Source organism: Lepisosteus platostomus, chromosome 4 (genome assembly GCF_059453375.1).
Source record: "Lepisosteus platostomus isolate fLepPlt1 chromosome 4, fLepPlt1.hap1, whole genome shotgun sequence".
Taxonomy (NCBI): Eukaryota; Metazoa; Chordata; class Actinopteri; order Semionotiformes; family Lepisosteidae; genus Lepisosteus; species Lepisosteus platostomus.
Genome location: NC_142614.1, coordinates 49,731,343 through 49,756,560, shown reverse-complemented (window position 1 = coordinate 49,756,560; position 25,218 = coordinate 49,731,343). Strand labels below are relative to the sequence as shown.

General features: G+C 35.8%; 1 protein-coding gene across 1 annotated transcript in view; it reads right to left on the bottom strand.

Moving 5' to 3' along the window:
- ipo11 (importin 11) overlaps positions 1-25,218 on the bottom strand; it is a 275,680-nt gene that overhangs the window by 230,377 nt on the left and 20,085 nt on the right. The window contains exons 5-7 of the mRNA XM_088629761.1: positions 22,423-22,626; positions 2,200-2,332; positions 1,622-1,680 (exon numbers count right to left, since the gene is read on the bottom strand). Of these exons, the coding sequence (XP_088485887.1) occupies positions 1,622-1,680; positions 2,200-2,332; positions 22,423-22,626 (396 nt within the window). The remainder of the gene's footprint in view (positions 1-1,621; positions 1,681-2,199; positions 2,333-22,422; positions 22,627-25,218) is intronic.

Here is a 25,218-nt window from a genome sequence, read left to right as displayed (position 1 = left end):
GAAAATCAGAGGCCAGCACATCTGCTAGAACATTTCCTTTTTTCATAATGAGGTTCATTTGTTACAAAATGTCAAAGCAAAATAGAGACATTTAATACTATTGCTCTTACAAAGTAAACATTTTCTCCAGTTACATACACAGAATTAAAGAAGTTTAAAATAAGGTTAGAAATGTTTTCCCCATTGAATGGACAGCATTAGGTAGTATTAAAAAAAAACATTTAAAACAGCCGTCTTAAAGATATGTTGCAAGACAAAGTTCCCACTTGAGCCTTGAGAATGTGGACATTTGCTTTAAGTCTAGAACTGTTTAGATTTCAAGGCGTGTGTCTATGACCAGCTGTATGTGAGTGGTGAATCCAATTTGTGATTTAATTCATTTAATTCTAAATAATTTTGTATACAATGACCATTATTCCAAGATGTCCAGCTGCATACAAGTTCTAAATTCAATAAACATTTAGTTCAATGAGGTAACAAAACAGCTGCTCGTACCAAACCTTCAAAATATCATTAGGTTTTCCACCTTTTGGACTTAAAAAAGGCAAAAACAAATTAAAGCTGACCCTAGTATATCTAGGTAAGCTGCGGGTTAATGATTGTCAATGAGCAGTACAGAAATACAACATATAAGATCATATTAAGAACAGAAGAGGAGAGAAGAGGAAAGAGAAAGAGAGGAGTCCGCATGAGTTGAGACTTGAAGCTGGCACCAGCCGAGAGCCCCTACTTCATGATCATCCAAACAAAATATGACTGGAGCTAAGTATCTGAACCTTGCTAGAGAGAGCATGCTGTGTTTTAGGGAACTTGGGTTTGCTGGGTAAAAGATACCTAAGTTAGAAAAATCTTTCCTGATTAGGGTGCATTTTTATGGATAGGAAGATAGGCTCCCACTTATTTTGTGGCATCCGGGGTGGAGAGAGAGAGATTTATCTGCAGGCTGTATTGCATTTAGTTAGAATGCAGCTCATCTCTTAATGGCTACAGAGCCCACATAAGAGTTTAATGGTTAGTAGCAATCTGGGTTTTATGGGTGACCAGAATGTAAGGCCTCTAAAATGCCTTGTTTGTAAATACTGCACATAGAGTAACTTGTTTGTTGTATGATTTGATGTGTGTAGTGTAGTCGGTGTCTTATCATTGTACTAAATATTTTGTTTAACCAAGTGTACCTGGATTATTACTCCTCTCAACAAAGCTGTGCCAGAGATCAAAGAATTCACGTGCCTCTAATTATACCAGCCGCTCGGGTATATTCTGGAAAAAGCACTTACCAGTTGGGGGATATGAACAATTATTTCACTTATTGACTAAGCCACTTGGTCAATACCTGATTTTCATTTTTGTAACAATTTAATTGACAAAATATGTATATATAAAATTGTTACATAAGACTACAAACAAGTTGAAAAGAATCGAAGAAAAACAAAAGGCACATTCCCATTGCTTCAACATTTTCACTTAAAGTACTGCTGCCTTTGTCCAAAGTTTGTCCTCACACACTAAGAAAGTATAATTAAATGTACATGGTAAAGTGCATATGTAAATGTAATTAAAATGAATGTAACCACCTAATTTGTTTTACTTAATACGATTATTTTTTACTTTCTTCACTTACCATGACCTCCATATTCTGATGGGGCTCAACAAATCCATGTACTGTAAGTTTCCTTAGAACTACAAAAGAAGAAAAGTGTTCAGTGTGCTTTTATGACATATATTCACTATCCAAGCACTACCAATCTGTTCCTTATGAATATACCCGCCCCGGTCCCAAGAATGCACTGAATCCCAGTAGGGTTTCAGAAATCCAAAGCACGCAGGAAGGTAGGAATACAGCGTGGAAAAAACACCAGTCAAACGGGATATTCTCTCGTCAGGAATAATTTGTCTTTGCAGATAAATGGTTTCATGTTTTCTTATCATTAATTCAATGACCTCCTTCTATGTCAAGAAATGACACACATGACTTTAGGAAATATTATATTATTAACTTACATACCTTACCCCCCTCATATTATATTTTAAAGAGAAAAACAAATATCACCACATCGTCTCTGTTCGAAGATTTTTGCAGTTGGCTGTTTCAGAATTACATGTACTCCAGCAAACAACACAGACCTGAACAGTGGGTTACTTCTGACATTCATTTTCCTTCACCGCCCTGGTGGCAACTGGATCAAAAGCAGTCAGTACCTTTTAATGAGAGCAAAGTTCTTTCCAAGGAACTGATGGCAGCAGTTTCATCTCTTGCACAAATCTGCTGTAGGAAGGTATCAGTGTGATGATTCCACAGAGAGCAAGCAAAACTGTAGATGCCAGACGCCAGCTATAAAGATTTAAAAGCATAATATTAGAGAGGATTTTATCAAGATTAACAGAGGCAACAATTCTGGAACTCCATATTATTGTTTCATTAACATTCTTGGTAGGTTTCTGTATATGAAAATGAATCTTCAGTACATGATGCATTATAACAAAAAATACAAAAAGATCATATGCACAGGCCTTCAAGAAAAAAGCTTCTCGGGCAAATTGTTTTCAACTCAATTATATCTCCAACAACCTAATGGGTTTATGACACAGTAAAACAATGAAAGGAAGTCTTCATTCTGATTAGTATGCCATTTTCATGTCATACTAAATAAAAAGAAAGAGATAAGAAAATAACATACTTCTATTTCCCACTGGGAATGAAGTATAAATTCCAAAATACACCCCTTTCATGTGCCATAGCCATAAACTACAAGAACTAATCTGACTGGAACAGAACATTAAATTGCATTCCAAATTGCATTTTTGCTGGGTGTGACAATGCAAAAAAAACTATTTTTCCAAGTGAGTGTTCAGAATTTCATCATATTTTTTTTTTTTACAGGTCCCCGAATAAAAACATAAATACTAGAAATTCTGGGATGACTGTAACTTATCTAGTGTTAAACAGACTTACAGACTAAAAATGGGGAAAAACAAGTAAACATGTTGTCCAATGCAATCACAGAATCAATTTATTTGACTGCCAGCAAACATTTTACTAAGCACACATACAGATCTAGTGCTCCATTTTAGCTGGGGTACACACATTCATGACCACCTACAATTCCAGCAAAATCAGAAGCTTACAGCTGGCTTTTATTTAATTATATCGTATACATCTTCTCACAAAGCAAATAGCATCCTTATTCATTTCTAGCGTTACAAAATATAACATTTCTGTTAATAATAAATAAGTTAATAGATTCTCTCTCTGATATAACATCCAAGGATGCTAGCCTAGAGGTTAAAAAGTCTATTATTCATGAAGTCCCAAAAATGAAGCTGACATTTAGAATGATTTTTACTGCAGGCAAGAATACATTAACATTGACTAGATCCTCTGAAGTTCTGATTACAGTACACACATATTCACCGTACATTAAGATACTTGCAGTTAATACATCAAAAAAATCTATTTTAATTTTCCAGGGTTAAACAAACTGTTTCATGTTGAAGATTAATGTTTCTACTGCAAGGTAATCCCTCACTGAACTTATAACTTTCTAAATGCTGGCATCTAACTGTCAGAGGAGTTAACCCAGTGAAATGATATTGATCCTATCACAATGCAGGACTATAATGCCTTAACAACCCAAATATGCTGTACTTATTTCTTTTACATATAGAAGCAGCCATGATTACTGTACAAACAAAAAAGGACTAGGAAGGCATACAGAAGTATGTCTCTAATGTAAAAGGCTTCTTTTACAGTCATAAAAAGAAAACGAAAAAAAACAGTTCTTCTTCCTTAACTCAAGACTCTCTACAACACACTCCTACAATATGGCTTACTATAACACTAACATTTCATATCCTCTATTTAAGTTGACAAAGCTTACCAAAAGAAAATACATTTATGAGTATTTTCTTATACTTATCTGTCATATGATCTGCAATTCTAAAAAATTCTGAAGCATGAATACCAAAATTCAGCTAGATGTACATTAGGATACACTGAGGGTGCTTGTTTCCCTGTTATTTTGAGATAACAGATTTAATGAGATATTGACAAATTTCTAAACTGAAAAGATTTTTGAAACTATCAAAAAGGAAGCCTTGCTTTCAAGGACAGCTATCCTTATCAAACAGCATCAATTTAATATAAATTAAGTTTGTATAAAAGGCTGCTTTTTTTCTACAGATGTTTCACAGCTCTGAAGATAATTATACTCATTATTTAAATGACGCAGCCTCATGAAAGCTTTTAATACTTTATAAGGTACTTGCTTTTCTGCTGTCCACAATAAAAGAACACAGACCTAATTTTGCATCACACAAAGCTTATTTCCATCACTGCACCTATCCAGAACACTGTTTAGCGAAATAATTTACAGCAATCAGCGTTCCCTGTGATTAATTAAGTAACCAGCTAGAAGTGCATAGACTTTGTCACAGAAAATTAATGTTATCTTGCTGGACTACTCTCATATCCCCCATATGATAATACTTAAGCATCCAATACTGTTTATGGGTAATGATCTAATTAGTAATTAATCAAGCAGCTTGGTATACCTGCAGTATCTGTATAGTTAAGCTTAATTCTACACGTGTAATAAATGCCTATAGTTTTAAGTTTTCTCTTGACTTTCTGAAAATAACTACAGTGAAACAAAATGCATGAATGCGAAGTCGTATAACATGGTACGAGCACAGAACACATTTCAGTGCTGTAAAACACAAAGCAGGAATTAAAATTAACCAAAAAGTTACCATTCTAATTTAAATGCTGTATATTTCAACATATCACAATGTTTAATACAATTTTTTATAGAGAAAATATAAAACTACAAGCACTTTTAGACTTCTAAGCAAGTCACCACCCACGTAAGTACTTCTAACAATGTGAGTGAACTAATGAGAAACTAGAATGAAGAAGGTGACCATTGGCCAAACACGTACAGTATGCTTTGCCAGGTAGATGATCTACTAAAGGCATAACAAGTATCACTGTAAGATGAGAGTTATAAGACTGAAGCAGGATTTAATTTGATTAAACCTGCTGTGAAGCTTAGGTCAGTACTGCAGTTGTGTGTGAATTAAATGGTCAGTCAGTCATCTGGATTTAGGCAAGAGCTCCACTTCCACGAATGTTAAATACAATGTTACTCGATACCAACCAACGGTGGTACCAACTTTGCTTAAACACTTAACACACAGTAGCAATTTGTGGTGCTGCTAATAAACAAAAGAAGATGAGGCATCCATCCCTGGTTACATGTGAACACTGTTTTATTGAGTGGAATAAAAAGGTGAACAGATTTAAAATCAGAAGTCACTCCAGCTGAAAGATTATATAATTAGAAAGCTGTACAATAAGTAAAGAAATATCATGACACCCGACTATCTCAGAGACCAAACACCAATGCTATTTTTGATGGCACAGACTGGCAGGCACCAACATCTCACAAATGAATGAGATTGGTAGGGGTTACCTGGGACATTGTATGGGGGCTATACTGAATTTGTAGGTGCAAAGCTTACAAATCTTTGGTTATCTGTTTACATTAACCATTTCAATACAATTCAGTTGGTGCTGTGGTTCCTAAGAAAATGAAAGTTTTTTTGGAGGCATGAGGCAGTAAGCCATTGTGATTTACTGAGGACACAAATGTAACTGTTAACCTGGGCATGTACATTAGATAGGCTGCCCAGTTTTTGAACACAAACTACACCCTTCTATCACATGGAAGTCTAAAAACGCCACAACAAACAGCTTACTATAATGCTAATATAAAATGGGAGCACTTTCAACATCAGATTTCAGTACCTTAGTGAACGCTACCATTACTTTTCCTCAGATTAACTGGAAGATCAATGTCTTCCTTGTGGCTTCACAGAGTTCATTTCACTATTCTGTGTAGAAAAGGAAATTGAGACCAAAATCCTTGGTTTTATGAAAGCACCATTTACCACCTGTTCAAAATCTGACCAAAAATGTTTCACATGAAGATTTGCCAAACTCATTCAGCTAACAGTCAAGTGTGACAGCATTAAGCTGTTTAAAGCTTCATCTTCCATCGCCCAGATAAGAGATTTACTTTGATTAAAAAAGTAAACATTCAGAAAGCAACTAAGATCACTGATGTCTGGTTCAGATCTGAAGCACTTTGGCTTTTATTTTGATAATGCAGAGCTGACAGTCACCAAATTGACTACCAAATAAACTGGCCTTTCTCTTTTTATACCATACTTCAACACAGAAGAAATAACAAGGGTGTTTGTGTTTACCTGAGACCCTCAAAGCAATCCTTTCTGTCACTTTTAAATACGCTTCCCTTTAAATTCACTGTCTCAGTAAAGCGATGCTGGTGGAGGGGCGTTAGTATGTCAAATGTTCAGGAAAAAAGGTCAAGAGACCCGGGACAGAGAAGTGCTGAGAGGTGAGAATTGGGCTTGGTCCTTCTCTCAAACATGACAGACAGGGAAACAAGCAGGTAAAAAGCCACAAACCCCAAAAACATGAGCCTGGCTGTATGGTTAGTACAGAATACATGTCAAGTGTATGAGAAAAAATTCAATAAATCAAAATAAATACACAGCAAGTTTGTCCTTTTAGTCCAAAGCAGAGGTATTATTCATTAGTTGTACGTTATGATTCTCACCCAATCTACCCCTCCCCAGCAACATTTACACATCTGATATCTAGGTACACGGTTGCTTTCTCTATCAGTCCCATGTTAAGTATTTAATGAGCAATCCCTATTACACTTGAACCAAAAAGACAAACAGGTGCCTTTGTATTTTCCAATTAGAGCTTATGTATATGGTGAAATAGCAACAAAAATCAGAAAGGTACACAGGTTTCTGAAATGTTATGATATAATCATAATAGTGTTGGAAAAAGAAAATTAAAATGCTATTATATAAGCCTTCCTTCCTCTGGTATAGATAACGCTCACAAGACACCCACAGTAGAGTGCTATAAATTACATTTTGAGAGTAAGCAGTCAGCACTTCAGTATAATGTCTCATTGGAGGCACTCAGGTGGAAAGTATGGCCCATCTGGGAAGAGTGCCATCTATTGGTCCACCAACACAACAAAGCAGGAAATATGGTTTCCCTTGGATGTCTCCCATTCTAGTACAGACAAGACCCAGACTTGCTTAGCTACTGAAATCCAACGAGATTAGGTTGTCAATTTCTGAGTGTTTGGAGCACTCCTGTTTGATGAATTATTGTATCTAGGGACCTTGGTTACTTAATTTTCGTGCACTTTCAGACTCAAATCTCTTAAATTAAGCTCTTCATTTATGCTTTCATCTATTTGGCAGACATTAAACCAAATGATGTACATCTGGAATGCCTTACTCATATGCTATACAAAGGTAATAAAACTTTTTCTATTTTGAAAACATAATTGACTTGTGAAGCACTGTAGTTTTCATGCATTTAAGGAAGACACTGCTTATGATATTCAGCAATTCTTACAAATATTGAATTATATAAAAAAGAACTCAGAATGTTATGTGAATGTCCATATTCAGGTAGAACTCCTAGACATTTGTAGGAGTAGATGCTTTAACTCAAGTACGTTTTTTTTTCAATTAGCCATTGAAGTTTTATTTAATTATGCAAAAATGAATAATTTAACAGTCACTCATGTAATACCAAAACAAGAATGACTGTATTACTAAAGTGCACATTTATCAAATTCTTACACTCTCTTCAAGTGAAATAACATTGTTATATGTCACATACACATTTGAAAGAACATTGAGATTTCCTCTAATTTTGAGCGAAGTCTTCCGTGTTTCCTAAGCAAAATAAGCTTCTTCAACTAAACTGTGTGAAACGAAACAAAGTTTAATATTGCTGAAAGTGATGACCCAGTCTTATGAGACTACAGATGGTGTTTGCTATAAAATTATAACGGCCCCATATCACACTCCCCCCCCCCGCTACCAATGAAATAAAGTCAGCCCTGTATCAGGCCCTTAAATTCATAATGTAATGTTCAAGAAAGGACTACCAGTAATGTCACACTGCAATCTCCAGAAATAACACCCCAACTTGATCTTAATTTCATCAAGGTGTAATTGTGTGGAGAATATAACACAATGCATAAGGGAGCAAAAAAATGTTCTTAAGCAGACTATTCTGTCATAGAGATCACTCAGCTTAGACACTGTTGACACCCCCACAGACAGTGCGTACTTTAAAATTCTGACTCCTGGTTAGTTTTTTTATACAAAGAAAGTGTACTACTGTGATAATTTGAGCTACAGTACATGAATATAATTATATTGTTATTAATTTCTTTAGATATTATATCTAAATATAGATATTATATTCCCTATTAATCAAATTCTAAAACTATGCTTTTATAATAATAATAATTGCTTACACTTATATAGCGCTTTTCTGGACACTTTACTCAAAGCGCTTTACAGGTAATGGGGACTCCCCTCCACCACCACCAATGTGCAGCATCCACCTGGATGATGCGACCGCAGCCATAGTGCGCCAGTACTCTCACCACACATCAGCTGTCAGTGGGGAGGACAGCAGAGTAATGAAGCCAATTCATAGAGGAGGATTATTAGGAGGCCATGATTGGTAAGGGCCAATGGGAAATGTGGCCAGGACGCCGGGGTTACACCCCTACTCTTTTCGAGAAACGCCCAGGGATTTTTAATGACCACAGAGAGTCAGGACCTCGGTTTTACATCTCATCCAAAGGACGGCGCCTGTTTACAGTACAGTGTCCCCATCACTATACTGGGGCATTAGGACCCACATGGACCGCAGGGTGAGTGCCCCCTGCTGGCCCCACTAACACCTCTTCCAGCAGCAACCTTAGTTTTTCCCAGGAGGTCTCCCATCCAGGTACTGACCAGGCTCACACCTGCTTAGCTTCAATGGGTTGCCAGTTGTGAGTTGCAGGGTGATATGGCTGCTGGCTTTTGTTTAATGCGATAACAAGCATATCCGCAGAAAAGGTTAAAACATTATAACTTTTTACAAAGTATATAAACTTAATATAGTCAGAAGGAGCACGTAAAAATGTTTCCAAAATAACCACAGGTAAAACTTTGATGCATAAAATGTTTAGGAAGAAAGTGGAATACTGGTGTGTATTTTTTCGTTTAACTACCAATACCAGCCATATACAGTTTACATAATATGTTTATGTTTCTAAATTAATATCGTTTATGACATTCAGACGCGTTATGCTCCTCTTCTTTTTATGCTCAGCTACTAAAATTTCCCTTTAGTTGTATAATTCCATATAAATATTCAATACTAAGCCGATTAAAACATGCACCGTAAAGAGATTAAATGATTAAATCTTTTCACTAACAAACAATGCACCACGAGTGCCCTTGTCGGTCATTTTGGCCAGTCAATCACCTACCGCGATGCAACACAGTGTCCTGTGGGTAATTTCATGCAGTACGGGGTTGTACTGTGCATTTTGAATGGCTGCATCTGAATATGCAATATGGTTGGCAAATAAAGGATTACTACAAAAATAGAAAAAGAACAGGTTTTGCTTAGCGTGCCAAGGATTTCTCATTATCTTGCGTACAAAAAAAAACTTCAAGTCTGAAAGGCTGATGTCTTTAGGGTGCTAAGAGGTACTAAAAGTTCGAATTCAAATAACAAAGAAGGGAAAACTTGAACAATATAAGTCTAAATACAACAGTATCTTACTTACTTCATTCCGAGATTGGTACCAGTAAATACTGCAAAATCTCAGTTCAGTAAAAGACCCACAAGCCCAACCCTTCAAGAGGCAATATCCTCTAGAGAGGTCAGTGGCAGTCTCACAGACAACAGGGATAAAATAACCTGCTCCTATACACAGGAATGAAGACATCACATTTTGAAACATTCAATTTATTGACAAGACTATATGAACATCTGGTCAAATTGTGTTATAATTAGACTTCTATTGCCATGATATGCTTTTGGGTTAATTAATCTAATACACTAAGAACTTTCAAGAAATGTCTAAATGCACTGTTAAAACCAATTACATTATATATCTCAAGTGAGCACTGATACAGGACAGTTCTGACTTTGGATTTTTGACCACGCGGCTGAGCAAAAACTGCAAAATTGGTCCAAATAACGCTGTTGAGAAAACAAAACAATACTCTTCCTGCGTTTCAAATGCACCATAAAGCACAGCAAAAGCACCACAAACTGTCTAGGTGTTGTTCAAACACCAGCGCTAACTCAGGCACTTGTAGAACACACTCCAAAAACCATTTTTTCTGATGTACTGTACTAAAGCACCTATTTATAAGCTGCTTATTTTACTGGAGCAGTCTGTGTCAAGTACATTACTCAAGGGTACAACTACAGTGCAACACCAGGGAAATTGGAACTCACAACTTTACAGTTAAAAAATTATACTGCACAAAATAAATGCAGTCAAAAAGCTGCATACCAGGCCAATATGAAACAATTACATCTTATTCATTGGCATAAAGTGCACAATGAAGATTCAGGTCCTTTAGGGACTGAGCTTTAAATCACTTGACATCTGTCTTTGTCACAGATCACTTTACGAATACCTCTATAGCACCTTCTGTAAAACAGCAGGTGTACTTGCTTTGGTTTATAAAAAATATTATTCTGCTTTTTGTGATTATTCTGATTGATTTTTTCCATCTTCATGGAAACAAAAATTTCCAATGCAAATTCCCATAGCAGCCACACACACAAATTTAGATGGAGTATGTCTCAAGAGAGCTATACATACAAATGTTAGATAATTTCCAATTAATAATGGCAATAAATATAAATGTCATACCTGGGCTTCAACGACAAAAATGCAATTAAAATGATCAACATGAACAATTATAATCACAGCATGTTATTTCACTAGCTATGACTAAACACATTTTAATATTCTACTGAGGTAAATCCATAATAAATTGACGGGAAAATTACAGGAACAACTACTATTTTTAACAAGAAAATGGAAAAACAAGATGAAGAATAGAGTAATAAAAGCAACACTGTCCACAAATTCGGATTCTGATCCTCCTCTCACAAAATTACAAATTTACCTTCAAACAATTCTCAAATATCTACAAATCAGAAGCAAGCAAAAAAAAAATCCATTAATTTGAGCAGTACATTATTTTGCATTATATCTCGATTACAAAATGTTACACCGTTACATAAAATATAACATCATACAACACTCTGCTTATATTGTTCTGCTTAGATCAGAGTCTATTAACAAATCCACAGAAGCTGGAAGATACCGCACATACAGTGGCGCTGGTAAATCTACCTGTCGGCAAATCTATCTGTTGGGGGTTTTGAAACGGTCCTCACGCCCGATATGGTCAATGTTAATACAGGAGCTAACACAAGGGTTAGGTTGTGGGACACGCAGTTTTCTTGAACCAACACCCTGACCTGATTCTAAGCGACTATTTCTTATTTTGGAAGCTCCTCCACCTTGTTACCATCCATGGTGATTTTTAATGCAAATTCCCTTGAACGCTTTTTCCTTCCATATGCCACCAAGAGCAACATTCGCAATTAACCATTTCTAATAACACATACTGTATATAAATTTTTGGTTTAGTTTAATAAAAAGTAATTAAAAGCACAAATTGATAGTTAGGGTTATAATAATTAAACGGCTACATTATGTATTCAAGTGATTGGGGAGAGCAGCTCTCCACCAGGCCACAAGAGGGCACTGTGGAAGTCTGCTTCCCAAACTATAACCGTCTTTAACTTTGAGTGTGGTTTTAGCCTATACTGTAAATTAGGGAGATTTTGTCAGCAGTCTCACAAAACAACCAAATATCTGCAATATAAAGGAAAAGGTTCCTTCCTAGGTGGCACAGTGGTTAGCAATGGCGCTTCAGCAATGAGGTCCTAGGTTCAAATCCAGACCTGGGGTGCTTCCTATGTGTAGTTTTGTATGTTCTCCCTGTTTGAATGGGTTTCCATTGGGTGCTCCGTTGTCCTCCCACAATCCAAAGACATACTTGTCTGTTAATTGGCCCTGGTGTGCTCTACAATGAACTGACATCCCACCCAGTTGCTCGTTGCCTGCCGGGACAGGCTCGGGCTCCCCTGTGACCCTGAATTGGATTAAGAGGTTAGAAAATAGATGGATGTCTATTTCCTATTCTTACTCTTCCCTGCCAGGGATTGCTGCTGCCTTACATGCTGCTGGGCATGGATTCACCAGTAACAGGTAGGAACATGTTATGCTCATTTAAGTATCTCATTTCTTTTGTGCAACAGAAATGTTGAAAAAACTGTAAAAAAAATAAATAAAAATGGTTGTATGCTTCACAATCTAATTAAGGGAATTTGAATTCTACAGTCAGATCCAAAAAAGACATGGAAGTTAGCAGTGCCAGTGGCTGCTCCATTTAAGCCCAAACCATTTGGCATTGCTCAGCACTGAGTTCTGACACAATAGTTTAAACTTGCACCCTTTGTTCCCTGTCACCAAGGAAACAATCAGCAGAACACAGAAAGCAAAACAAGAAACTGACAAATCCAATTGTGGAAACAGCACTGAAAAGGCTGACAATGGGACACAAAACTGCTTTTCCATCATATTTACCATTCCAGCACTTTCTTCTTATTCATTTTAATGTGATCTAAACACCTCTTGTACGTTTAACCATCCTGTTAATGGCAAATTCTTAAAATCCTCAGTATCAGATTTTTTTTTTAATAATTTGAAATTTGTTTGGACATTTGTCTTAAAATATTACTGCCATCCTTTTATTCAAAGGATGATAATGTAATTTCTCTGAAAGTCTTCATCCATGTGCGTTCTCATATGTGTATGTAAAAGAGAAATGGTTCAGAAAACACTTGCTAGTTTTTATTTTAAAATATTTTTAATTTTTGCTTATACAATATGCACATGTTGGTATTGGGGTTTCCTCAGCCTGGAAGAATTGGATCTTTAGGTGTTTTTGACATGAACAAGCAAGTTTATAAAAATATTGCACTTTCCAATATGCTGTACATAAAAAACTCAGACTTTTCTCCATTAAACATGAAAGAGTGAAATTTAATTCTGTAACTCCAAAGGGCTAACAAAAGAAACTTCACAACAACAGAATGTTGGTTTTCACAATAATTGCAATAAAACTCAATTAAAGTTTTAATTCTATCAATTCTAAATAATGGTACGACTGAATAGCCATTCAAACACTAAAACAAAAACCTCTATGCATATGTAAATTAATGCAAAGAAATGTTACTTGATTCTGTAAAATATATTTTTTGCAAACATGAACACTATAAATTGAGCTGTTCCACAAAAACAAGTCCCTCTCAGGAGGTGCTAATTTGTAAAGAAAGAGGCAAATCAGATTCCCATAAAACAGTCTTGTTCATTTTTCACACAATACATTTTCCCACGAGTTTTCACAGCAAATGGCATGTACGGAGAGTTTAAAGAATTTCTGCAACAAGCAGAGGGAAAAAAATGGAAATTTTCAAACAAGTATTGCTTTAATTAAAGAAGGCATTCATGCATTAATTGGTATATTCAGTCAATGAACTGTACATGTTCACAGGATCTGATAAATTGGGGATTTCAATTCACAGCCTCGGTTACTTTTTGTTAATTCTAACCAATTCTGGCGTATTATTTTCTTAAAAGTATGACTCCACTTGATCATTTAGTGTCACATTAACCCAAATACAGGAAAATCCACACTAAGATTTTGACTTTTCTTATCTGTCATGTATGAAACAAGGCCATATATATGGGCTCAAAGATGAAGCTTTCTTGAGTAGACAGGGGTGGGAATTCTTGAAATTTCATTTTGAAGCTCTAAATTACACTTAGTAAGCAAATAGCTCTACATGCTTCTACACCTATGACCAAGTAAACCTTGAGTAGAATCAATTCAAAATGAATACCACCACTGAAGAACTAACCAGGAGCCTTAAAATTGTAAAATTATCAGTCCCTGAGCAATTTTTGTAAGTACTGGTTTCTTCTAAGGTAGAAGAGATATCACTTCCAAATGGCTTGTATGATCTCAATTTCACTTGTATTGCTTCAGAATATACATGTTTTGTTTTGAAGAGTTGAAACTCCTTTAGGTTCAAGTTAAACTAACCTCTCGTGGCCTTACAGATTTGGATTTGAAGGTAAAAACAATTCTGTATTTTTGCTATATAATATCTTTCTCCTTCACAGTTAAATAAAACTATAAATATGAACATCATGCATTTAACAGCTCTAACCAAACACTCCTGTTCTGTGAGCAGTAACATTGTGCTTTAGGACATCCCATCCTTCAGAAGACAGTTCTGATGAAGACTCGGTCATTAACGTACAGCACTACACTAAAGAACAGGGGTGTTAACCACTGTCCTGGCTACATTCCTCTGTTGATCTACTGTGTAGTGAGGCTGCTGATTCAGAATGGCTGGAGCACCTCAGACAAGTAGGTGAACTACGTGGATCCCCTCTTAATGTATAGCACTTTGGAATACTTTTTAAAAACACAATAAATAATTCCTTGCATTTCCATTAATTCCAAAGAATATGATCAAATGTTGTTGAGTTTAAACCAAGAGAAACCACTGAAAGTGAAAAAAGAAATGTTTATAAACATTTAAGTTTTAAGCTTTTTATCCAAGTAATTTGTATTAACGTGACAGAGATACCGTCAAACTCTCATCTTTCATCATCAAAGAGATCTGCCTTCAGCATTGTTAATGCCTCAGCACATTTTAAAAAGAGATTCAAGGACTGGTTTATAAGTCCCCCAGCGGGTCATTAACTGCTCTTAAAATGTTCATATTTCTTATTTTTACTAATATAGTCTTGGACAGGAGGGCGTCTCCAAAAGTGAAATTAACAATGCCAAACTGACTTTTTTTTATGTGCTTCCAATGTCACCAGTTTGTGGATATTGGGGGTATGACCTCGTATGCAGGAAATTAGCTTTTCTACTTTTGATCAGAGATTTGCTTAGCTATATTAAAAAACAAATCTACATGCTGATATAATATGCATTTCCTTGGCAAACGATGGGTGCTTAAATTTTAAGATTTCCAGCACATTAAAGTTTGAATAACAGGATTCAGATGTATCGATTTTCCTTAAGAGTTTGCAGACTGCAGTATGTAGAATACATTTCAGGTCTTAATAAAAAAAAAACAGAATACCTTCCCTTTATGAAATGTCAGATAAACATGAAAGCACGGACTGAACATTTCATAAGATAATACAACTCTGAGTGACAAAGCGGTGCCTGCAGAAACTTCACTCAGCCTGAACAGCATGCAGCCCCACTTCTGAGTCTCATCCTCTTTCACCGCAAGCTTTCACACAGACTCAAACTTTCCTCAGGCAGAAGCCTTGTTAACACAAAAGGCAGGAAAGTAATACTGCCACAGTTTGTTTTTTTTTTACAGTTTCTCCTCTGACTTCATGGTTAAACTGACCGCTTAAGACACTGACAGACGGAACACACAATTACCCAGACATCACCATGTTACTTTTAAATTGCAAATAGGTTTACTTAGATCACAGACACTCAGAAAAAGAATGTTGGACTTCATGCAAATCAAAAGATTTCCATGTGGACACTAATCTTTTATAAAAGTTTATTAAAAGATAAAACATGAAAAATATTTCTTCAGGTGCCGTTTAATGATTCAGTTAAAAGTAAGCACATCAAAGAATCTGTAATGCATAACGTCAATTCCAGCAAACAACACCTTGAATGTGAATAAGTGCTGGGTAAATTACTACAGCTTATATCATAATCACAGTTTTACTCCAGCATATAGCCAAAAAAAGGCTAATTCAGACTTTAACTACAGTACATATATTCATGCTAACAAATATGGCTACTTCCGTGCATGTTCCATCTGTTTCTTATTGTTTTGTCTTATAAATTACTGCTCTTCTGGTAAAAGCACTGAATTTAATTATTCTGCAGGTTCTACTACTTAAGAGATTGACTGTAAAGTCCATCACTTAAAGTATGAAGTATTGTGCTTTAATCTTGAAATTACTGAAAAGGTGAATAATGGAGAGCTTAGGAAGAATGAAAGAATAGAAGAGACAAACAAGAGCAAGCCATCAGGCCAATCTGGCACATTTGATTGAATTTTAGCCAAATCAGCTTTCTGATTATGGAATACTTTTTTTTTCAATCAGTAAACATTCATTTATTTGATGATAAACTAGTGGCATATATTTGAAAGTGTTATGCACTAAAGAGCTATCGTGCCATTCACGGGTTTCAAGTTTAAACCCATATTTGCATTGTAGATCAATCTGTCAAGATTGTATTTGTAACTAAAAAACAGGACTATTATCGAATGACATGTAGTGTCACCAGTGGCCAAGATCACATTATTTCAAAGGTCAAGACTATTATACACACATATGCCATGCATGAAAAAAATAAATAATGACATCTGGGATTCAGTGTAAGCTACCTATCATATAATTAAATCTTGTTCTTGCTTTGTTCACAGCAAGCCTTGCCTTGTAAACAATTCAGAAAGAACATAAGAAAAGGTTACAAACAAGCAGAGGCCATTCAGCTCATCATATTGTACTAGTTACTTTTTACAATTTAACGATTTAAGATTTGACTCTCTTCCCAATTATATAAGCACTTTACAGAAAAATCTCTTTTACATGACATAAGTTGCTCCAACATATTTTAATAGCTAATGTATGAAACCTTGTTAATATTTTTTTCTTAAATTAAGTTAGAATTTGCTCTGACCACAACAGCTTCTTTTTGCAATTTCGAAATAGTGGCAAATACTTAATCAACTAAATCAGGGAGTGGGATTTCAGGGGAGGTCTGATAGTCAAAACTTTTAAAACAGTTAAATCAATTAAATTTAACCAGGACACTGGGATTAGCATCCCTACCCTTTTCAATTGTTCAGTCAGCTTTTTAATGGCCACAGTGATACCAGGAATTCTATTTCACAGCTGATCCAGAACATAATGCTTCATATAATAATGCACACTATTCCCTGCTATCATATTGGAGCACCGTCTTTCACAACTGCCAGTCCAGAGGACAGACTGCCACCTACTGGTGCATGAACAGCACTTTCAGAAGAACCCAGGTCTGCACAGAGGCATCAGGCTCAAGAAAAAGACAGGTTATGCCAAGCTTAGCTTCTGACACAATGAAGCATGAAGAGAGTAAAATTGTAGTCTGTCATTTTGTACAGTTTACGTATGAAGGCAAATGATTTTAGTCTTTTGGATTGAAGTGCACATGAGAATGTAGCTTACACACAGAAAACACAGTCTGCTTTGCCTTCTTACCCCTTTCTTACAGTCTGAAAATCACTTGCATCACAGATATATCCACTCCAAATACGATTATATGATAGCAAAACAGGTTTATGTTCTAAATAAATGTATAATGGCTTTAAAAGGTTCCAGTTTCCCTTTCCACAAATATATCTAGAAAACATAAAAATGATGGAAAGTCAAACTCATTCATACTTGTTTGGATGAAGTATCAGAGCCAGGTAATGAATGTTCTTATTTATTGTTTAAAAATTGACTCAGCAGCCTTTTAGGACTTAAAAAGGTCAGTTTAAATTTTCAGGATATTTCTTACCTATTATTGTATCATTGTTAGCTTAATTTCTTCTAACTTAAATTCAAAAGCCTAATATGTTCATAATTTGAGAACAAATGCTACATAACAAAATTGTACATTACAGCTCAATTACACAAAATGTCTTAATATTTACAAAAATGTCATGAAAACAAGGTTCAGAAACCGATTTTCTTCACTCACTGTTGCATGAGAAATAAATACATAGTTCAGGCACAAAAAGCAACACAGCACCACCAAGAGGATTTGATCCAATGCTGCATTTGAAGACAAAAATGTACAAAAATGGTTTTGTACTTTTACCAATAAAGGTGTGTAGTTAAACACAATGTAAAAATACCTTCAACATTATCAGCTTTTAGCTCTGCCAACTTACAGTATTTGCCAATTTAGTTCTTCTTATAGTATCCAGTGATACTAATATTTTGCCTAACATTTCTTTTCTTTAATTTTCTTATTTTTTCACAGGCGAATTTCAGGAAAATTTGGATCTGCTGAAATCAAACTTTCAATTTGCAGCTGAGTATATACAAGCAGATTCTGTTTGAGCAATTCACATCAGAATACACTCTAGATGTTCACCATGCAGTTAAAAATGGGCTTGGGCTGCAGTCAGGTTTCTATTTAGGCTGTTTCAATAAATTCTGCTGCAAAATATTGAATATATGCTGTTTGAGGGTCAGTGTTGCTCAAATCTGTCTATACAAACAGAGGAGGAGGATAATCTGATAAACATACATGAAATGCTTTTATATCAAGCATCATCTTATTTATTTGAAAAAGATAAAAAGTATAAACACTAATTACTTTTAAAAAATACTTCCAATATTTTAAACAGAATGGAGAGCTGAAAATTAATACTGATCAAGAACAGATCTGAAAACATTAGCTACCAACAAACTGGCAATCAAAATGTCAATTACGCCATTAGATAATCCTGATCTTCATTTGAAGCCCAGAAGTCTTTTGTTTGCCGCTTAATATAATTAGAGAAGTGAAGAGGAAGAATAATAATTAAGGCTCAGAGCATCAGCGGGAATTGCAGTGCTGCTCTTTGCCTATGCCAAAGTCCATTGTCTATAAAATCATCCCTTGAACAAGTCTAAAGATATGTAATCCAACAGATCTAAGGCTCCAGTGAAGAGGTTTTCCTGTTGAGTGCTATTTGTCTTATTATAAGAAACTGAATTGTAAAGATTTATAAGATTTTAAGTTTTACCTATAGCACTTCTTTTCAGTAAGCAGACTCAAGAGTGTGCGAGTATATGGCTTGAATATTGTATGTGACCACATGTTTTGGGTTCATATCAAATGCCGTACCTTCAATAATTTAAAAGAAAACTGTATGGATGCCCAGTGTATCTAGCAACAGTCTCTTGCACCATACACTTACACTATACCCTATGTACTCAAATAAATAATTTGTCTTTTAGCTAATTTCACAATTCAGGACAAAGTCATTTAAGTTTGCAATATCAAAACCACTATAACATTTTCAGACTGCAGTTTTAATCACTTTTATATCATTTTCAGATTGCATGGCAAGACACTGAATTTCATAATGCGATACTGTATGAATGTGACAATGACAGGCAGGCTGGCTGGCTATTGATTTACAGTATGTTAAGACATTGCTGTTTGTGATGTAACAGTATATGTGTATATTAAAAATGTACTCTAATGTTTTAAATTAAAACAAATTTAGCATTTATGACAAAGAATGTTATAGTACTACTTACAACTCTTACATAATGCAATATGTGGTTTATATATCGGTACAGTGCCCAAATATTGTATAGAACTTAAAAGCAAAGGCAGAAAATTATCAGGAACCAAGTGAACATGCCTCGTTTACAACAGTCATAGACGGATATGTCCAAAAACAGAACAGAATGATTTGACCAGACTCAGTCTGATTTAACTGAATTCCATTATATCAGAGTCCATTCTAACAAGGGTGTACTTGTTAGCTAACTGCTGTGCTTCAGAACTCAAGGCACCTCTGTACTCTGCACTTTTTGCATGGACTGCCATGTGTTTTTATACAATAGTATATATGTATTGCTTTCCACAACATTTATTGTTCTGGTTGCTAATATTGATTATGTTTGTAATGTACTGTCTCATTGTGTGGAGTCATCTGATATACTGTGTCCTGAAAGATCAACGCCAATGAGAATTCCAGTGTATATGCATATGCGGCAATAAACCCCTCGACTCTACAAGTTCATTATATGTTCAGTATAGTTGTGTTTAGGGTCATCATTATATTATTATAATCCTTTAACCCAAAAGACTCCTGGGTATCGCTGGGGATACTACTTGGTATTAAATAATGAACGTATCCAAACTAGTCCAGATGTTGCAAGTCTGAGTCTAAAATATGTCATTATCCAATCATGATTCGCCCAGGCTCTGGCAGGGTTGGTCAGGTTGGAATCAGTGACCGACTCCACTGTATTAAAAAAAGAAAAATGTCTCTGAAGTCCTCACGCATTTTTAACAATTCCACAATGAAGTGTTGTAAAGAAAAATGCTGGTGATTAATTCCATGCCTTAAAAAGGCAATGTTGTTTCTTTGTACATACACTTTCTCCTTTATCCGCATCCAAATAAATTACTACTACATCCATTTTTGCTGTAGGCACTACAAACTTTTCTGATAGTACCTCTATATGCTTGTCAAAAAGGGGTGCCCTCAGGAGTTGAATATTTAATTTCCATCCAGAAAGTCCACAGCTCTTTTGACCAACCTTTACGGTTTAGTGCTCAATCTAGGCATTCGTGATAGTTTCCTTGTCAAAGCACGAGTTTCCTAGCCGACCCTTCCCATGATGCCGTTTCTCTAAGAAGTCTTTACTGATCCCTTTGATGTCAAGAGCTCTGATGTAGAACTGAAATGAAAAGCAATGAATCAGCTGAGGTTCTGAAAGTGGTCTTTGTTACTGAAAGGATGATATACACTCTTTTGCAAAAGGTAATAGTTTCATAAGAGTAATGGAAATAAAATGGCACTAAGGCACACCGACTGCTCAATTTTATTTTCCTTTGAAATGCATAATATATGTTTGAGTGAACCAAGAAAAATTAAAGTGGCCTATATTCAGAAATGAGCGAATCTAATTGAATAATCTCTTTTTTGTAACCGTATAACAAGGTGAATCAGAAAGACTACATACTATCAAGACCCAGCTAAATAAAGTGATGCAGATCTATGGTTTTCATTTGCAGTATAGATGCTGAAAAGGATCAGAAGCAGAAAAAATGTACTGCACAGATCAAATATTTATCAGATCAGTGGTTAATTTTAAATCAACTAGAAAACTAGAAGTAGCAAAAAGCCAACAGTCAAGGGCAAGATAATTACAATCAAAATAATATTGTTATAAAATGAACAACAGTGGATTTGCTGTTTGGATATTAACATTTCAGAAAATGCTACCTTTGATTCAGATTCACACTTAATCACAAAAAGGCAATTAATTTAACTCACTAATTAAACTTGTGTTGTATCAATGTGTTCAAGAAGGGATAAGAACATGTTTCTAACCAGGATTTCATATACATCTAGAAATAAAAACCAACTTAAGTTTAAACCAGACTGAACATCAGTTCCAAAACTGCTAAACAAATTACAAAAGTCTACAAAAATACATTACATTAATTCCTAACTTTTTGTGTACAAGTGACAGAAAAAAATCAAATCATCACATTTCATGCACAGTTTTTCTTCTTGAACATAACCAGGGTGTCAACATTAACACCAAGACTTTCTTATGCAGGAATGGGCACTTGTTGGTTTTAACACCTTTGATCAATATGTTCTATTTTTACCACAGTCTGCGACAAATGAACAAATTTCAAATGTAAGGTATTGATGTAGTCACAGATCTGAAACTTCTGCGTAATGCTGTCCTTACACTATAATTTCATTGTCTTATTTTGAAGTATAGAAAACTTAATAATAAAACAATACATTTTGTTTACCTTCCAGGAAAAGTTTAAGCTTCAATTAACTATAAGCCAAAATTCCTGTGAATCTCAAGAAGAAAATAATAAACTGCAATTGTGAATAATAAGGCTTATGCTTTTTATCCAAAGTGACTTACCTTTGTATTAGTTTATGCAATTGGCTATATTACCGATATATTTATACTGTATATTACTGAATCAGTAATACAGATTACTGAAGCAATCTGAGTGAAGTATTTTGCACATGGATACAACAGCAGCTCCCCAACTGTGATTTGAAAACATGACCTTCCAGTGAGCCCTAATGTCTACTTTTAATATGAAAAGCACTTTCTTTGTTGTACTAAAACACTGATTAAAGCTGGAATCTACAAGGGAAAGTTACTTAAGTTTAGTTATCCCATTTTGTCTCTGCATTTTTAATTTTTTTTGCCTGGTACAAAACCATTAACCACATCTACCTACCCATGTCTGAACTTAAATATCAATAATTAGCCCATCACCAGACCTATATCCTTGTTCATAACAGGAGTTACCCTTGTTTTATTTTTCCAAGTTATGCCTAATTACATAAACCTAAACACAACAGGAGAAAACAAGAACTATCATCACCAGAACGTCCACCAGCGGTGTGAAGCAACTCTCAAGGCCTCTGGGACTGCGAGCTAGATAGTTGGGGGTTCAAATCCCAAGTGGGGAACTAAAGTTGTTTCCTTGAGCAAGGTACTTCAGTCAGACTGCTCCAGCAGAAAGGCCAGATGTATCAATGGCTACAGGTCTTTGATAAAAGCATCAGCAAAATAAATGAGAAATCGGAAGATGTCGCGTCTCACTTACATCCTGGAAAAGCCTCTTGTCTGCTGCAAGCCGTTTGGAGGCCAGAGTCTTGGTGACATGGTAGAAGGTCAGCAGGGCCCTGTGCTGCTGCAGGCCATCCTGAACTTTCACAGATTCCAGGAGAATGGGGATTAACTCAGGCCACTGTCGAGGGCAGTCCAGCCTGGCAACCTTGGCAATCAGGACTGCAATCTGAGTTGCAATCTAAAAGGGTTGAAAAAGTCACGTGTTAAGTCCGGATCGTTTATATATCCTACATTGCCATAACATGCATTGTTTTTTAATTAGAGCACTTTGATATGGTCAGAGCTCTTCATCTTATATTATACACACTCATCACCTTACCTTTTGTCCATTAGGTTTCAAGAGTTGTGCAGACCAGCTGAAAAATTTTAAAACTCATATTTAAAATGCAACAAGATTAAACATGTCTCTGCATAATAGAGGAAGACCATGAATACTTTATCATTTAAATTGTACTTCATAAATCCCATACAAAGTTATATTGCTTCATATACATTTGCATTAAAAGAGACACATAAAATAAAGACACGTAAGAGACAAGTAAAGTTTTGCTCACTGAGAAGCAGATTGAAAATAAGGTGAGCCCGTCTGTTCCTGGAGTGTCACACTCCTGCATGTTTTACATCATAAACTTTAATTATTAATTTCTAGAGACTGAAGCTGGGTACCTGTTTAATGAAGGAATGTAAAGCTCTTTTGGATATGAAAATGCAATTAGCCCCGCAGCCTTCCAGTTTACTCCTCACTGAACTGAAAAACAATGCTGTACTTTACAAGCCATAAGGATGGCCTACGGTATAAAATTCAGTAGGCATTTGGAGCCCTGGAGAGCCACAGTCTACATCTGGCTAGTTTCTAAACCCTTCCAATCAGATTTGACTGATTTCATGATGCTTGTATCACATCATAAAAGAGCTGCTTTAAATGAACACCTCTTTGATATGTTTTCACAGTGAAATCACTCCTCACAATTTGTAGACTATACTATCAAATCTGAAATGCTTTACTATGTTTAGTAAATATTTACTATGAGAATACCATGTTATTATTTGTAATTATTAATTACATTTCTATGTCCTAATTATGTGTTTAACACCAAGATCACAATTACATTTTTCTTATTTATTCCAGTGCAAACCATAGTTACTACAGATAACATTATGATGAGGTAAAAGCATGTAAAAAGCAGTTCATCTACTAGACACAGTGTATTTACTCAGTAAAAGCTACTTTTGTTTTTTTAAGGAAACATAAGTAATACATTTCTCATCTTATTTTAGTTTCATTAGACAGAAAGAAGGTATGTTGCCCAGGTCATTTTACCAGATTAAGACCTGAAACTTCCTAAAACTGGAAAAACTTTGCAAAGCAAACAAAAATGTTATTTATGAAAAACAAATTACGAACATTGTTGAATGCTATAGGAATCAATAATAATAAATGTATATGTAATAAGCATGTATTGTTTTACAGCAGCTAGATTTCAGCAACAGAGAAAAATACACTAAGACTAATATAGGTTTAGAGGTTGACATTTTTCACTTAAGCATTCTGTCAAATTTCTGCACTAATCCCCCAAAAACCCAATGCTTAAATTGAGCACAGAAAGAAAAAATCCAATAATGGATTAATAATACCATAAATACCTTCATTTATCAGTGAGAAAGAACACTGCATTTATTTTCGTAGTGTAAAACAAAACTATTACAGTATGTATATCACCCCGAAAGACACATATTCCCAGTAAGGGTCATTGTAGCCCAGAGCCAGAGTCCACAAAGCAAAGCACACAAGGTGAGATGGGACTCCAGTCTACTACAGGGTACACACACAAGCACACAATTTAGAGAAGCCATTTAACCAAGCCAGTATGGCTACGAAAGGCAGGAGGAAGCAGGTACCCATAGAAATCCTATGCAAAATCAGGGAGAATTGATAAACCCAATAGCAGCCATATCACCCTGCAACTCACAACTGGCAACCCACTGAAGCTAAGCAGGTGTGAGCCTGGTCAGTACCTGGATGGGAGACGTCCTGGGAAAAACTAAGGTTGCTGCTGGAAGAGGTGTTAGTGGGGCCAGCAGGGGGCGCTCACCCTGCGGTCCATGTGGGTCCTAATGCCCCAGTATAGTGACGGGGACACTATACTGTAAACAGGCGCCGTCCTTCGGATGAGACGTCCTGACTCTCTGTGGTCATTAAAAATCCCAGGGCGCTTCTCGAAAAGAGTAGGGGTGTAACCCCGGTGTCCTGGCCAAATTTCCAATTGGCCCTTACTAATCATGGCCTCCTAATAATCCTCATCTATGAATTGGCTACATTACTCTGCTCTCCTCCCCACTGATAGCTGATGTGTGGTGAGCGTTCTGGCGCACTATGGCTGCTGTCGTGGTGGAGGGGAGTCCCCATTACCTGTAAAGCGCTTTGAGTGGAGTGTCCAGAAAAGCGCTATATAAGTGGAAGCAATTATTATTAATTATTAATTATTATTATTAACCCCACACAAAGGGCTCCCCCCTTCCAGAACTGAACCCAAGGAACAGCAATAACAAGCATCCCACTGTATTGTATTGAAAATATAATGAACAGACCTAGACAACTGGTCACCACATAAACTGAAGCCTGGATAGAAGAGAAGAGGTTGCGAGTAGCTAGTAGACAGGTGGAAAGAGAAAACATTCAAAGAACTGGGGACTATTTGGTACAAAGAGACCTTCAGGCCAGAATTCTTTACTTTATTATCTACGCTGACAGAAATATTAAATAATACGT